Source organism: Phaenicophaeus curvirostris, chromosome 9 (genome assembly GCF_032191515.1).
Source record: "Phaenicophaeus curvirostris isolate KB17595 chromosome 9, BPBGC_Pcur_1.0, whole genome shotgun sequence".
Lineage (NCBI taxonomy): Eukaryota > Metazoa > Chordata > Aves > Cuculiformes > Cuculidae > Phaenicophaeus > Phaenicophaeus curvirostris.
The window spans coordinates 6,225,738-6,241,203 of NC_091400.1; the positions used below are offsets into that span (position 1 = coordinate 6,225,738).

Consider the following 15,466-nt stretch of genomic DNA (forward strand, 5'->3'; position numbering starts at 1 on the left):
TGTAAATGACGATGCCAGCTGCAGAGGGAAGGAGAACCTCTCAAAAATTAATCTTTCCCCTGAATTAGGATTATTTTTTTCTAACAAGCCAAGATGTTTCTGCTTTCCTTGGAGTGCGTGTGCGTGTATCGTGGGGACAGTGCGTGGCACACAGAGGCAGTGCAGGAGCAAGTACTGGAATAGCCTTTGACTCAGTGCTCTCTAATAGAGCAGGTTACAAAGGAAGCAAGATGACTTGGAACACTTTGGCACCTTGGCCTGTATCAGAAACGGCGTGACCAGCAGGTCCAGGGAGGTTATTCTCCCTCTGTACTCGGCACTGGTGAGACCGCTCCTCGAATCCTGTGTTCAGTTCTGGGCCCCTCACCACAAGAAGGATGTTGAGGCTCTGGAGCGAGTCCAGAGAAGAGCAACAAAGCTGGTGAAGGGGCTGGAGAACAGGCCTTATGAGGAGCGGCTGAGAGAGCTGGGGGTGTTTAGCCTGGAGAAGAGGAGGCTGAGGGGAGACCTTATTGCTCTCTACAACTACCTGAAAGGAGGTTGTAGAGAGGAGGGTGCTGGCCTCTTCTCCCAAGTGACAGGGGACAGGACAAGAGGGAATGGCCTCAAGCTCCGCCAGGGGAGGTTCAGGCTCAACATAAGGAAAAAATTCTTCACTGAAAGGGTCATTAGGCAATGGAACGGTCTGCCCAGGGAGGTGGTTGACTTGCCTTCCCTGGAGGTGTTTAAGGTGCGGGTGGATGAGGTACTGAGGGGCATGGTTTAGAGATTGGTGGGAATGGTTGGACTCTGTGATCCGGTGGGTCTCTTCCACCCTGGTGATTCTATGACACTATGATTCTATGATTTTCAGTGTTACTTGTTGGCACAAGCAGCACAATTTCTGCTCCATGGGTCATCTGAAATGTCCTCCCAAAATATAAAATCATAGAATGTATTAGGTTGGAGGGAACCATGAAGATCACCCAGTTCCAATGCCCCTGCAGCAACATCTTCAACCAGATCAGGTTGCTCAGAGCCTCATCTAACCTGACCTTGAATATTTCCAGGGATGGGGCATCTACCACTTCTCTGGGCAACCTGTCCCAGTGTTTCACTGTTCTCAGTGTAAAATATTTCTTACTAATATCTAGTCTAAACTTCAACTCTTCTAGTTTAAAACTATTAACCCTATGTCCTATTGCTACAGGCCCTGCTAAGAAGTATTTCCTCCATCTTTCTTATAAGCCTCCTTTAAGTATAGAAAGACCAGAATAAAGTCTCCTTGGAGTCTTCTCTTTCTGCACGCTGAATAACCCAACTCTCTCAGCTTTTTTTTCATAGGGAAAATGTTCCAGGCCTTTGATCATCTTTGTGGCCCTTTTCCCAATCTGCTCCAACAGAATCATAGAATCACCAGGTTGGAAGAGACCCACCGGATCATCGAGTCCAACCATAAACAGATCCATGTTCCTCTTGTGCTGAGGGATCCAGAGCTGGACACAGTATAAATGCAGGTAAAACCTTTTTGTCACTCTATCATTATCCTCTGCTTCCAGCCCTTAATCCTGTGTTTTTACAGTGGAAAAAGCCTTACGGTGTAGGTCTTGATCCTGCTTATGTTCAGATGTGGAAGGGGGAAGCCCAAGACTGAGGATGCTTTATTAAAAGCAGGTTCTCTGGCTGGGATGATTTGCTTTAGGGACGACTCTGTTATTTAAGAAGGTAACTCAGCCTGGAGACTGGAGAGAAGGCTCTGGGGAGCCTTATAGTGGCCTTCCAGTACCTGAAGGGGCTGCAAGAAAGCTGTGAGGAACTTTTTTACAAGGATGTGCAGCGATAAAACAATGTGGAATGGTTTAAATCGGAGGGGGGAAGATTTAGATCAGACATTCGGAAGTTCTTCCCTCTGAGGGCGGTGAGGCCCTGGCCCAGGTTGCCCAGAGAAGCTGCGGCTGCCCCATCCCTGGAGGTGTTCAAGGCCAGGTTGGATGGGGCTTGCAGCCACCCTGTCGGGTGGGAGGTGTCCCTGCTCACGGCTGGGGATTGAATTGGGCGGGTTTTGAGGTCCCTTCGACCCCAAACCCTTCTACGATTCTCTGATCCAGCGGGAGGTGTCCGTGCCCAGGGCGGGGAGGGTCGGAACTCGATGAGCTCCGGGGCCGCCGCTCGCCCTTCCCCGCACTCCGCGCTCTCTCCACGCCCTCCCGGGCCGGGACCCCGGGGGAAGCCGCCGCCTGGGGGCCGAGGGGGCCGGCCCCGGGCTGGGCAGGTGCCGGCGGAGCCGAGGGGCGGCGGGGGGCGCCCAGGTGGGGCCGGGGCAGCGCCCGCCCCTCGCTGCCGGTGCGCAGGGCGGGCTCAGCCCGTCCCGCAGCGCCGTAGCCTCCGGGGCCGGTCCTTTGCACACCCCCTCTCCTTTTTCCTTCCATCCCATCCTCCTCCTTCCCTCCCGGAGGGCTGCACGGCCGCCAATCCCCCCCCCACCCCCCCCAACTTCCCAACCCCCCCCGCATGGTCCCCGCCGCTGCCATGAGCCGGAGCCCCGCTCCCCGCGGCGAGGAGCCGCCGGACAGCGATGCCCGGGGCCGAGGGATGCCGCCGCCCAGCCTGCCCCAGCTCCTGCACAAGTAAGAGCCTCCCCGTGCCCCCTGCGCTCCCTCCCCGCCGGACGGGGTCCCCCCGTCCCTGCCCCGCAGCCCCCGGGACCCGCACCGCCTCCCGCCTGCAGTTTGCACCGAAAACACGGGGCCGGCGTGCAGAGGGCTCCTCCGGCACTCGCTCGGGACTCCCTTCTCCGTTACTTCCCTCCCCTTCTCCTCCTTTTCCTCTCCCTTTCCTCCCCTTCTCCTCCTTTTCCTCTCCCTTCCTCCTCTTCTCCTCCTTTCCTTCTCCCTTTCCTCCCCTTCTCCTCCTTTTCTTCTCCCTTTCCTCCCCTTCTCCTCCTTTCCTTCTCCCTTTCCTCCCCTTCTCCTCCTTTTCTTCTCCCTTTCCTCCCCTTCTCCTCCTTTTCCTCTCCCTTCCTCCCCTTCTCCTCCTTTCCTTCTCCCTTCCTCCCCTTCTCCCCCTCTTCTTCTCCCTTTCCACTCCTTCTCCTCCTTTTTCTCTCCTTTTCTCCCCTTCTCCTCCTTTTCCTCCCCTTTCCCTTCTTTTCCCTTCACCTCCCCACACTCCTGTCCTTGTGGGATGAGGCGTCTCCTCCTTGGCCCCACAGCCACCGCATCCCTGCAAAACTATCACAGAGAAAAAGCAGTCTGTGCATGCGTGGAAAGCTCATTAATGAGGGCAACAATGCGAATGGCAGGTTGCTGTTTCATTTTCTGTCCGGGAAGAGGTGGAAAAACTACTTTTGCAGTGGTGCGAGCTATACTTTTGCAGTTAAATGTGAAGCTTGAAGACAAACTGAGTTCTCCGTAGTTACTGTGTGAAGCACGAGCGAAACATAAGTTGCTCTGTGCAGATACAAGATGGTTGTGTGCACTGTATTTGATTTTTCCCAAGTCGTTACGTGTTAAAAGCGAACGGGGCTTTTAATAGAGCAGTAAATCTCCCAATGAACACCCGGTTATGGAGCCATTAGAATTGCCTTCTATTACTTTAAGATTTGCATCTTGAGTTGACAAGCAGGACGCTGCGCAGCGGCGTAGGTTGGGAGACGCTGTTGACATTATGTCCCACCAACTGGACTGAGAGCCTGCGTTCGGCCGTCAAGCGGAGCGCGAGTGTGACAAAGCACTGTCGAGCTGTGTCGGCCCCGCAGCTGGCCTTGCGCTGCTTTCCTGCAACAACCCTCTTACGAAAGGCACTGGCTTAGGCATCTCCTTTACCAGTTTGTCAACAAAACCCAACCATGTCACTAACAGAGGGAATGCTTTCAGTTCTCTCACTTGTATTTACAAAACATGTGCATACAAATATAGTAATTTATATATGCGTGTGTGCTTTAATGTTACAGCAAACTTAGAGTATGAACATTATTTTTAGTTGGGAATCACGGTATCTTCTATAAATATGTATCAAACTGGACTTTTAAAGTTGCTGTGGAGTGTGGCCCGTAAATTTTGTGATGCTTGGTTTTCTTTTCTCTCTTTGCTTTTAAATCGTGTTTTGTATCTTAACTGTGAAAACGTTAATGGTTCTTGTTACCCATGTTTTTATTTCTAATTGGAAATAGAGACTGGGGAGTTTTGTATTGAAACTGAAACATTAATGGTTGTTTTCTAAGTCTGCTGGGCAGCTGCAGGGCTACATATGAATTATTGTACAACCAGAAGGTAATTTACGCTTACTCAATATGTCTTGGGCTTTCAACTATGGTCTCTACAGATGACCCTTGTTTTTTTCGCATTTATCAAGACTCTGTGTGGATGTGTATTGCAAGTGAGAGAGGTGAAGCTGTTGAGACAGCTTCGCGATTGTATTTCTGACACGGTGCATGTTATGTACAAAGGCATTGCGGTTTTGCTGGTCGTGCCTCCTAGCAGACTGTAGGTAGGAAAACTTGAAATGGTTTCCCTTTGAGGATATCTTTAATGGAAAGTTTTGAAAGAGGTGCCATGTTCTAGCCGTTCTTTGTCGTGGTAACATGACACAGAATGGCAAATGTCGAACGTCTCCATCTAAGGTCCTGCAACTTGAGCATACGGTTTTGTAACTGCGCGGCATAGGTTGGTGTGCACCTCTCCGTTTACCTGATAATTAATAAATGTTTGCCCTGCATTTAACTGGAAATGCAGGCAAATTGCATTTTGCTTCACTGATAATAACTTGGTGGTTTGTAATCTGAATTGGATAGTCAGTGACTGTTAGGAAATGAAACGTTAGGGAATATCTTAAATCGCGCTTCTGAATTTAATGTGCTGGGACAGGCACTATGACTGGCAAAATAATATGGAAAGGAAAGCAGTGATTCTACAAAATGAAGTCACTGTTTCATTAGTGGGAAAGAAAACATTGACCTGTTTTCTTGAGCATTTTTATTTTCTTGCTGTTATCTTTTTAACAATTGCCATCTTTTTGCTTTGTAAGCTGCAGTAAACAAGAGTGCAGATGCAGAATGCTGATTCAGAGCAGTGTAGGTCAGAATATTGCGTGTTGTTTAACTACATCTCCCTTTTAGAACCCTTCTGGTTTTCTTTATACCGTTTAAACTTTAAAAGCTCTCTGAAGCCTTTCCTACTTTCCCCCCCTACTTTTCTTAGAAATTTTTACAGATGTTAGATAAAGACCAATATAAATAAATAAAAAATGGGCGATTGGTAAACGTTCACTGTGAACACTGAGCATTGAACAATGATTAAAATTTAGCAAAACTGCAGGTCTGAAAAGTAGCAGCTACTCATGCAGCATAGGTAGTGTGTGCCATATTCTTTAAACATCTCTCTGCTTTAACAATTATGATGTGATTTTAATATTAAATTATGACCAAATCCCTAGTTTGAAATTCCTTGCTCATAGTACCCAAATACAATAAGATACAAGTTGAAATATGCTGTCTACGTGTTGTATTTTTCCCCGAGCGGCAACGTCATTTCAGTTGATAATAAAGGTCCAATCGTAAGATTTACAGAGCGGCTAAAGCTTTCTATCTATGCAAGTTGTTGTGATGTTTGATGGGAAAATACCTTCTTCTTTTCCAAAAGTAAAAGCTTTGCTGCAGTCAAAGCCTGTGGGTTGTAGAGCTGGGAATAAAAAGCTGGAGGGGAAGGGAAACGGATTTACATGCTATGGAGGGTGATTTATGCACTTGACGATGAAATAACGCAGAAGGCTGAGAAGAAGAAGGACAGTTTTGATGGTGTTACTTAGTGTTGATAACTGGTTTCTGCTGCCATTGTGGGAAAGGGGTGGAAATGCAGGGTAGGGACTTTAGCAACAGCAACTGAAACACATACGGGAAGTCTCTGAAAAGACCTCAAATACCTGTTCTGCACAGAAAGGTTGCAATATATTTTTGGAATTGCTGTTTTGGGCCATGTCCCCCCCGCCTTAGGTAAGTCTGCTCTTACGAGAAGATTTTTGGTTACAATTTGGAGGTGGTATTGGAAAATGTAATTTTTAGCTGACAGCTCAGTGTGTGACAAGTATTAGCACCTGCTGTTAGATTGACTGGAGCATCTAAGCAGCAGAGAGAGTGGAGACTCCTATTAATAATTCCAGGTGTGTGATTCATTGCAGTCTGATGGAGCAACTTGCTGGCAATAACTGAGAGAAAGGGCTGAGTGGTGGCTGTGGGCTAACAATAAAGGTGATGGACAAAGAGCATTTTCTGTGAAAGTTCTCACTTAAAACACTGTGCAAGTAAACTCCATAATTATAGGAGACCAAATTGTATTGAAATGCAATCTCGTTGTATGTTTTAATGGTTGGTTGCATGCTTTCAGTTCTAATGATTTGTCATGGGTAATATCTGCCCAGTAGAACTGGAGCAGTTTTTAACTCCTTGTGTTTATGTAAGAGCACACGTTTGTTCTATGAATTGAAGAAAGATCTCCTAAAACAGTGGCGGGAAACCCAAAGTTAATATTTTTTTTTTTCCTAAGGGGTTGTGCTCTGGAGATTTTGAGCTTCTCTGGAAGGAAGATGGAATTTCCAACATCTGTGCCTGAGTCGTCATCAGTTTGTGCCAGTTTTGGGGGCAGACAGGAGTAAGCAGGCTGGTGCTGAATGCTTTGCGTCCTTTATTCCCTATAGCAACAAGGAGGAAGCTTATTGGGGAAAAATAAGCTCCAACTTTATTTTTAAGCTTAAAGCCGTTAGGTTTAAGGCTGCGCTTTTTTATTTTCTTTGTTGTGTGTTTATTTTGTGTTAAGTGTGGGGTTTTCTTCTTTCTTTTGTTTTTTTCCCCAATTCGAGGTCTCTCAGGAGAGATAAAATATGAAACGTACTCCCATTATATACATTAGTCATGGCAAATAGTTTGGCATATATGGCAAAGGCTAAACTGATACTTAACAAGTGACATTAGGAGAAACACTTGTTTTACTGTTTCTCTTCTTACTGTTACTGATCCAGGCTTTCCATATTTATTTGCCTTTTAATATACATCTCCAAAATCTGAGTTGCTTCCATCCCAACACAGCCCTAGTAACTCATCGAGTTTGTAACAATTGTAATGGCCCTGAATGGAGATGAAAACAAAATAGAAAAGCATTGTAGCTGCCTTAGCTGAGAAGCTTTACCAAAACAGGGGGCAGGGGCTGAAAAAGCAGACTACACAGTGTGGGACTCGCCAGAGAATGCGGGAACTAAATCCATGCTATTAAACTTCTCCTTGTGTTTCCCATTCATCGTCTCTGTATGTTAAGAAACATACGGCGAGGGAACCTCAGTTGTCTTCGACTTGCCTGGCTCCTTGCTGTGTAACTATTAAGATTTTTCTTAGATCTCACCTGACATTAAAAATTAGGACTTAAAATTCGTGTACTAAATGCGTGTGGGCATGGAAAGGCAGGGACTTTTAAGTTTAGTTGTTTGTAAAAAGTAGCATCAGAGATGATGGCTACCTTCAAGTCAGGTAATTAATGTTTCTCTTCTCTCTTAACATTTAATTTTGTTAACATTTCTCATTTAAATTCTTCTTTTTTGTTGGAAATTTTCTTTTTTGATGGAAACCAATGACCCTTCCTGCATATCAAATGTGACCCAAAGCTAAAAGATGAATTAATCACGTGGATGTTCTCTGTTTTAAACAAAAATGACTGCAAGTGTTGGTTTCTTTGTCTTGAAATAGTTTGTGTTTGTTTTGGGGTTTTTTTTTGTTTGTTTGTTGGGTTCTTTTTAAAAAAAAGAAGCCTTGAGTTACAACCCAACAGGTTACTGAACAGGTAGAAAAGCAGAAAAAATTGAATTTAAGGTATAAAGAGAGAGCACAGAGGTAAAGTGGAGAGGGTCAGAAAAAAGAATTCAGAAGGAACGCCTTGCGTGCCAACATATCCACACAATCTGGCTTTTATTATCAGTTATCAATCAGTTCTTAGTGGGCCACACATTTTAGTGGAGAGAGAGAGAGATAACAGCAGTGATACCAACATTAGTGAAAAGTTAAATAGTCCATACTTTATGAGAAGCACTGCAGTAAGTGGTTTATGAACCCAACACATGGTAATGGAGTCCTCTTTACTGTAACTAAGTTGCCTGGATATTGCTCTTTTATTGGAAATTTGAAACTACTGTTCCCATCAATGGGAAGACTGGGAAATGTGTTCTTTTGTCTTCCCTCTTAATTCAGCCCTTATCCGTTCAAAGCCGTGTGTACCTAATAGTGAATAGTTATGTGTGACCTGTTGAGCTACTGCTACTTGGTGGTGACGATGCTAAAATCTTTGTGACCCCATTTGGAGGAAGAGAAAATGGAGATGGGGAGAAGCCTCATTATCTTTTAGTTCTGTTCCTTTCTGGGAACTGTCAAAATGGGAGGAACTAGATATTCAAAGATACGCTTTATAGAGGACTGCAAAAAGTTACTTAGGAGGGTAAAAAATGGGTTATTTGCGTGGAATAATAATTTTAGCCACTTTAAAATATTCCTTCACGTAGAATAGGCATTTTCCAAAGAGTAAGCTGGCTTGATTTTTTTTAAAGAACTAAATCTTTTGATGTGATTTGCCTCTAGACACTTCATCAGACTGACTTTATTCCCCTGAATACGCTCCCTCCTCTTCCCTGCCTTCATCCTTTTTAACATTTTATAGTTGATTTAAGGATGTAATCGCTCTGTTAGCCTCTGCCCCTCCATGTCCAGCTGCTTTCTCTTTGTCACACTAATGACCCATCACAATGAAGCTGTCCCTTGACACACTGGGTGAAACAAGAAAAGCTGCCCCTTTGGGTTTTAGAAACATTTAATATCTGTCCTGTTTTGACAGCTCGAGCGTAGCCCATTTTACAAATGCCTCTTGCCTATTTAGAAAATGTGCCAAATAAAAGCATTGGGTCTTCTGTTGTGGGAAGGGGGCAAAGGCTTGTTTTGTTAAAGGGTCAGAATTTATGAGTGCCCAGAAGCGATTATTCTGTTGCAGGTTTACTGCTTTCCTTTCTTTTGTGCGTGTGGGTATGTAAACTTGTGAAACGTGAGTTTAACTGATATTAATTGTACCACATGCTATGTATTTCTCTCGTGCATCTGAGAACCTACAAGGAAGATGGATATGTTGATAGTTTTCTGCTTGTCCGTGTTGGGACATAAGCTAAACAGTGAGCGGGACGTGGATGGAGCTGCGCTGCTTGGCTATTGCGCTTAATATTTATTATTTATTATTATTTATTGCACTTCATCCTTCGTCATCTCTGTTGTTTGAAGATGTGCAGGTGTCTCACCAGGCTTTGCAGAATGCTCAAAAGATGCCATGAGCCCTGCCTGACTCTGGGGTGATACAAATCTGCAGCTATACTGGTTGTGAAGCGTAGTCTATCTCCTGTGTGGTTTTAACTGTGTTCCGTTAAATTAAGGTGACTGCCTTAGGAGGTAATGTTCTGCTTCATTGCTTCGGGATATACTTCTTAGTAGGAAAAGACAGAGATGGGAACGCCTCTTCCCTTGACTAATATTTTCTGCCAGCCAGGGTGGACAGAGAAAATGGTATTATGGGCAGGTTATGAACAAGCTCCCTGGCTGACTTTCAATCTCCTGGTCTCTTTCCTGGCTTACTGGCTTTTGAGATACCAAAAGCATCTGATGTTATCTAGTCTTAGCTTTCCTCAACTTGCCAGGAATATTGTAATTTTCTGCACAGGAGGCTGCAGAGTGTTAGAATTCTGGCAGTGTAAAAATGGCTCGAATTTGGTAGTGCCAAAAGCTACAGCTTCATGCGTCACGACTTTTTTTTCCTGGAGGGAGGAGATACGTGAGTTGATTTGGTCTGTGAGCTAGAGCCACTTATGGGGAAATGTGCAGGAGTTGCACTTGACTTACATTTTTACTTACTTTTGAATCTTTGTTTTAAGAAATAGACTTAAAGTACTTCTGTGACAAGTGTCTTCATTGCTGGAATTTCCTTTGCTGAGAGAACAAACGTTCTTCTGTGGACTTTTGTATATAATGTTGTTGAAAAGCAGCAGCAAGTTGACCGTGGTTTGTTTCTGCAGTAAGAAATATTATTTCTGTCTCTGCTGATTAACATGTTCTACTCCCAGAGGAAGATGTGCTAAGTAATTTTATTAGGTTGCTGACCAAATTTGTTACACTGACCAACTTTTATTGCTGTCTTTTTAGCCTCAGTTTTTAAAAAGCCCTATAAAATATAATTACAAAATACTTCTTGACAACAAAATGCTGTATAAATATTTAATAATGTTGGTTTTGCACTGCTTTCTGCTCTGCCTGGAATTAGAGTTGAGAGCAGATTAACTTCTGTGACAGAGAAGTTTGCTCCAGTCCCTGCAGAGCTGTGCACAGCTGTGTGTGTTTGCGTGGTTTGCAGCTTGGATGCCACTCCAGAGATTGTCAGAGATTTCCTCTGCTCCCCCTCCCTAAAATTCTTTGTCAAAGGTTATGCACAAAGGAGACTGAGGATGGGATTTGGAGAAAAGATGACTCTTGTCTCCTAATACCATAGAGAGAAATAGTAACGAACTAGTGAGGGGTTTTTTTTCCAGCCCTAGGCCCCTCTTATCTTCCAAACTCTTCTATTAACACATCTTAACATTCACACCTCTGCTATCCATGTGCTCTGCGCCATCCATTTGTGCCCCACTCATGGCACATTCTTGTAGGGTCACCTACAGCTTTCCACTGTCCTGCCAACCGACAACCAAACATTGAGCTCTTTTCTTTATGGCTTCATTGAAGGTCACTCTTCTGTCCTGTAGCAATACCTGGTACAAGAAGGGCTTGTCCTTCTGCTGGCATCTTTCTCTTGTCTGTCTTTGAGATGGCCCAAGAGGTTTGCTTCTGTTTACTCGGGCTTGCAATTAGACCTAGGACGGTGTCATTGATGCGTCTAGAGGTGAACATGTTTAGCAGTAATACAGCAGAATAATGGTTAACTGCAAAAGTGTTTATAGATGCCTACTGACTACTAGTTAGTGCCAACTAACTACTTAAAATTTGAGAATAAAATTTCATTTAGTCACATATCAGTGTATCTTTGGTAGATCAGACTCCTAGGATCATTAGGGTTCAGCCTAGGTTTTCTGCATTGCAAGGTATTAAAAGATCAAATTTCTTTTTTTTAAAAAGGAAATTTGCAAGGACTAGAAGTGATTTACACATTTTGTCTAGATGGTTGAAGTGTATCTGTGCAGAGTAAATCAATGCACCTTCTGTATTACATAAATACGTCAGGTGGCCAAGCCAATTTGCTTATCAGTGTTAAATAAGACTTAAATTCCTGTTTGGATACAGTGTGTATACCATGAGACTGATCTTGCAAAGCCTTATTCATATACATGAGGATTATTTATGTGTGTAAGGCTTTAGAGGATCAAATCCTATCGTCTAAGTCTGCAAGGGTTCATGACTATTTACTGCCTTTTTTTTTTTTGCCCAGGTCACTAGGAATCCTGCACAGGAATGTTAAGAGCAGGAATTGCTAATGGGAAAGACCTAATACAGTGGAAGCCTTAGGAAATAATCAAGTTAACTTGTGTTCCAGCACTGAAAGTTCTCTCTTAATAGAGAGCATGGAGTTGTGTGGAGGAGTATGGATCCATGCTTCTTTGTGCTTCTTATTAGACTATTAATGGTCGCACATGTTTTAAACCCAGTACTGTGGAGTGTCAAAGCCTCACTTGCTACAGGGATTTGTAGAGTCAGGGGTGGAGAGGGGTTTACAAAAAGCCTGTCAGCTCCTCTGCACAGCACTGCACTAAGAGGCGGCCACACTGCTGCCTTCCACTCTGTGCTGAACATCTGGGAGAAAAAAGGCACTGCCTTGCATCTCTCATCTAAATTGGCCACTCGCTTCATTTTCTATGCAAGTTCTCAGAATTTTCTTTTTCTATTACATTTGCTGCAGCTTTTTAATATCATAACATGAAAATACGGATACAGTCTTGTGATTTCCCCCTATATTTAAAGGAGCTTTTATAAATTTTGTTAAGATCCCATTTTAACTTAATCCATATGGCAGGGGCATAAAATATCAGCAACTAAGATTAATTTCTGGATTGTTGGCATAATTTATGGGGGGGAATACGCTCTAAACTGCAAGACAGCTGTTTGTAGCCTTTTCTGTACAACATCCTGTCTCTTACTGTGCATTTTGGCAGTACTTGGCGCTGCTCTGTTTGTCATCTCCTCCCACTCTGTAGAATATAAGACCCTTTTATGCAAAGATACAAACACACAGGAGACTACCCACACATTTCTTAGTGATCTGTTTAGTGTAATAGATTTTTCTTTCGTGTGTCCTTCTTTGAAGCAATAAAACCTACTGTTTTACATTGGTGCTTCTGTAAATTCAAGCTGTATGATGTGAAAGTTGGTAGCAGCCTTCCAAAGCTAAGGACTTGATTGGCAAGTTGAATAAATTTTCACAGCTGATCCATAAATCCCCGACAGTCCATTAGGAGCTTCAGAGTGGCTCTGGCAAGCTCCCCTACAATAATTATACCTTTAAGTTTGTTATATTTAGTTTTCTCGCCTCTTAGCTGGCTGCCAGGGGAACCTCAGTAGAAGCAACCAGCTCTGTATCTGCTTTTCCCTCCAAGCTGGCAGTTTTTACGAGGAGCACCGTGTGGGAGGAGGTTTGCTGGTTGACTCCCAGTGGACATAGAAGAGAACATCCAAGGGTGTGACTTGTGACAAATGGACCCCAGATCTGGGCTCGAACATTTCAGCAATTTGAGGAGACCTGGAGTACATCACTTCTTGCCACACACCCCCCCCCAACCTCCAGCCCCGACTTTTAAGAAATAACAGAACCATCAACGGAGGCAGAAAACATGCTTCTTCGAGCTTAAAGATGACAGAGTCAGATATGGCTCTGTGAGACAGAGACACAGCTCTTAATTTAAATTCCCTGAGGTAATCGTACTTATTTATCTGTAGCAAAGCTGGCAGAGTGACCAGCTTTTAGGAGTCGCCTCTCTTAAGTACAGAATTTCATGGGTGGCTGCAGTGAAGCCAGCAGGCATTTGTTTGAGGTGTGGGGTTTGGTGCTGTCGGTGTTGCTGGAGCAGCTAGAAGCCTGGCTTCCAGACCATGTTTCCTTGGTCTATGTGCATGCAGTAAAATCAGTGCTATCACGATTATATTGCATCTTTGATAATGCTTCTTATATACTTGAGCCCCAAGAGGCAGCCTAATAAATCCAGAGAGAGGTTCCTATTGTTCCCCTGGATGTGAGTCTTGCTGGATGGGCTCTGGAAGCACCGTTTCCTCCTGAAAGCTGAGCTGCTTTGCCAAGGATGTCCTGGATGCTTGGTAGAGTCTGGTGTATTACCTTGTTGAACGGACAGGGAGACTGTGTAGAAGGAAGAGGTGTGTCTGCATCGTAAACTCTTCCAAAGGCATATTTTTTTTCCCTTTCTAGAAAAGGGAGGGATAAATTGAATCTCTGTCTTCTACATAAAACCAGCCTTTCATACCTATAAGCAACGAATGATTACTTTACACAGGAAGGTGACAGAGGAGCATTATCTGAAGTATTTATGAAAAGAAAAGGAAAGGAAGAAGAATTAGTGGTGATCTTCTAATTGAATTTTCAAATATTTTATTTTTAGAGCAAGAAAAGCAGAAATTTTACTCATATTAAAAGCTCCTTCAAAAAAAATCCTTCACCTTTAAATTTTAATTTAGGAGGATCAGAAACTTAGTTGATTAGGGCCTTTTTAGGATAAGGATGGAGTAAGTACCTATAAATGGTGATACAGTGAGTGATGATCTCACCCTACAATCTTTGTGTTGAACTTAAGCAAAGAAGGTAAAAATACCAGCTGACAACCTTCTTGCAGGGAGGCATATCTGATTAAAATAGAGTGATCTTCAGTAAAAGAAATGGAATCGGTCATCTCTTCAGTCCATAGTTTCAAGTGCTTTAACTTCATTTGATGCAAGAAGTCAAGTGAAGATGTCACTCCTTTGGTGGGATTAGAGTGCTGTTGATGCTGAGCCAGTTTTGGTATTTTGACGCTGAAACTAGAAATGCTGGGAGTGACAAGAGTAAATGTGCAAATGAAATGCAGAGCATTGCTTCAGCTGGAAGAAAAGGTGATGCCTTTCATCTGTGTATCGTAACAGAAAAAAAAAATGTCACAACAATATGGAACTTCTAATATGGATTGGGTTTGGGGTAGGATTGTGGAAAAAATACAATACTTAAAAGTACAAAATGATGTTAAGATTAGATCGGGTATGTGGGTGTAAGCAAAAGATATCAAGTATATTGGTGTAAGCAAACTACATACGTCTTCCTATGTTAACTTGCATAAGTGCGCTCTGCTTTATTTCTTCAAGAATGGAATGGATAAGAAGCAGGTCACTAAAAGGATAGTATGGACCTCCTACATTCTTGAGCAAACAGTCAGCTAAGATAGCGGGCTATAGATAAGAACAGCAGGGTGTCCCTCGCATGGTAATTGCTGACCAGCAGGATGTTAATGCAAACTTCCACTAATTAGCATTTCATCTCCCTAGCAAGTTAAATTTGCAAATGCTTATTCACAGAACTAGTTGGAGTGAATCAGTGACCGGTATTTACACCTGTAAGAAGTTGTCAAATGGAGCCTAAGATGAATCCATAATTAAAGGTGAAAACTTAAGAGAAGGCATATGATTCTGGAGTCTTACTGCTGATTGTTTGCTCTAAAATACAAGGAAGGGAATGCGGCTGTGGAAGGTGTGGGGTGAGTTTAGCAGACTTGTTTTCACTGTAGGGTTACCTTAGAATCCTACCTGGGTTTTAACCATTACCATCTATCAAACAAAATTAGTCTGAGTTAAAAAGGTGCTTTTGAGACAGTTGAGGAGTTTGGGGAGAATCTGACCTTCACTTGGGTAGTTCTCACTTTGGGAAGAGTATGTTGGATAAATAATCCGCATGCGTAACCAGTTCTGTTTATTATCTTTGTCAATGATCTGCACAAGGGGATCGAGTGCATCCTCAGTTTGCAGACGACACCAAGCTGTGTGGAAGTGTTGATCTGCTTGAGGGCAGGAAGGTTCTACAGAGGGATCTGGACAGGCTGGATTGATGGACCAAGGCCAAACGTATGAGGCTGAACACGGCCAAGTGCTGGGTCCTGTACCTGCGTCACAACAACCCCAGGCAATGCTACAGGCTTGGGGAATTGCGGCTGGGAAGCTGCCTGGCATAGAAAGACTTAGGTGTGTTGGTAAACAACCAGCTGAACGTGAGCCAGCAGCGTGCCTCAGTGGCCAAGAGGGCCAGCAGCATTGTGGCTTGTATCAGGAACAGTGTGGCCAGCAGGAGCAGGGAAGGGGTTGTGCTGTGCTCCACACTGGTGAGGCTGCACCTCGAATCCTGTGTTCAGGTTCGGGCCCCTCAGTACAAGGAGGACATTGAGGGGCTGGAGTGTGTCCAGAGGA

At 43.9% G+C, this 15,466-nt stretch overlaps 1 protein-coding gene across 3 annotated transcripts in view; it reads left to right on the forward strand.

Moving 5' to 3' along the window:
• The first annotated feature begins 2,396 nt into the window (after positions 1-2,396).
• Positions 2,397-15,466, forward strand: part of RBM20 (RNA binding motif protein 20) — a 106,065-nt gene continuing 92,995 nt past the window's right edge. Inside the window, exon 1 of one of the 3 annotated variants that reach the window (XM_069863422.1) lies at positions 2,397-2,606. In XM_069863422.1, coding sequence (XP_069719523.1) covers positions 2,491-2,606 — 116 coding nt within the window. In that variant the 5' untranslated portion in view covers positions 2,397-2,490. Of the gene's footprint in view, positions 2,607-5,837; positions 5,969-15,466 lie in introns of those variants that run through there. The other 2 variants (XM_069863425.1, XM_069863424.1) reach the window with 2 other exon arrangements.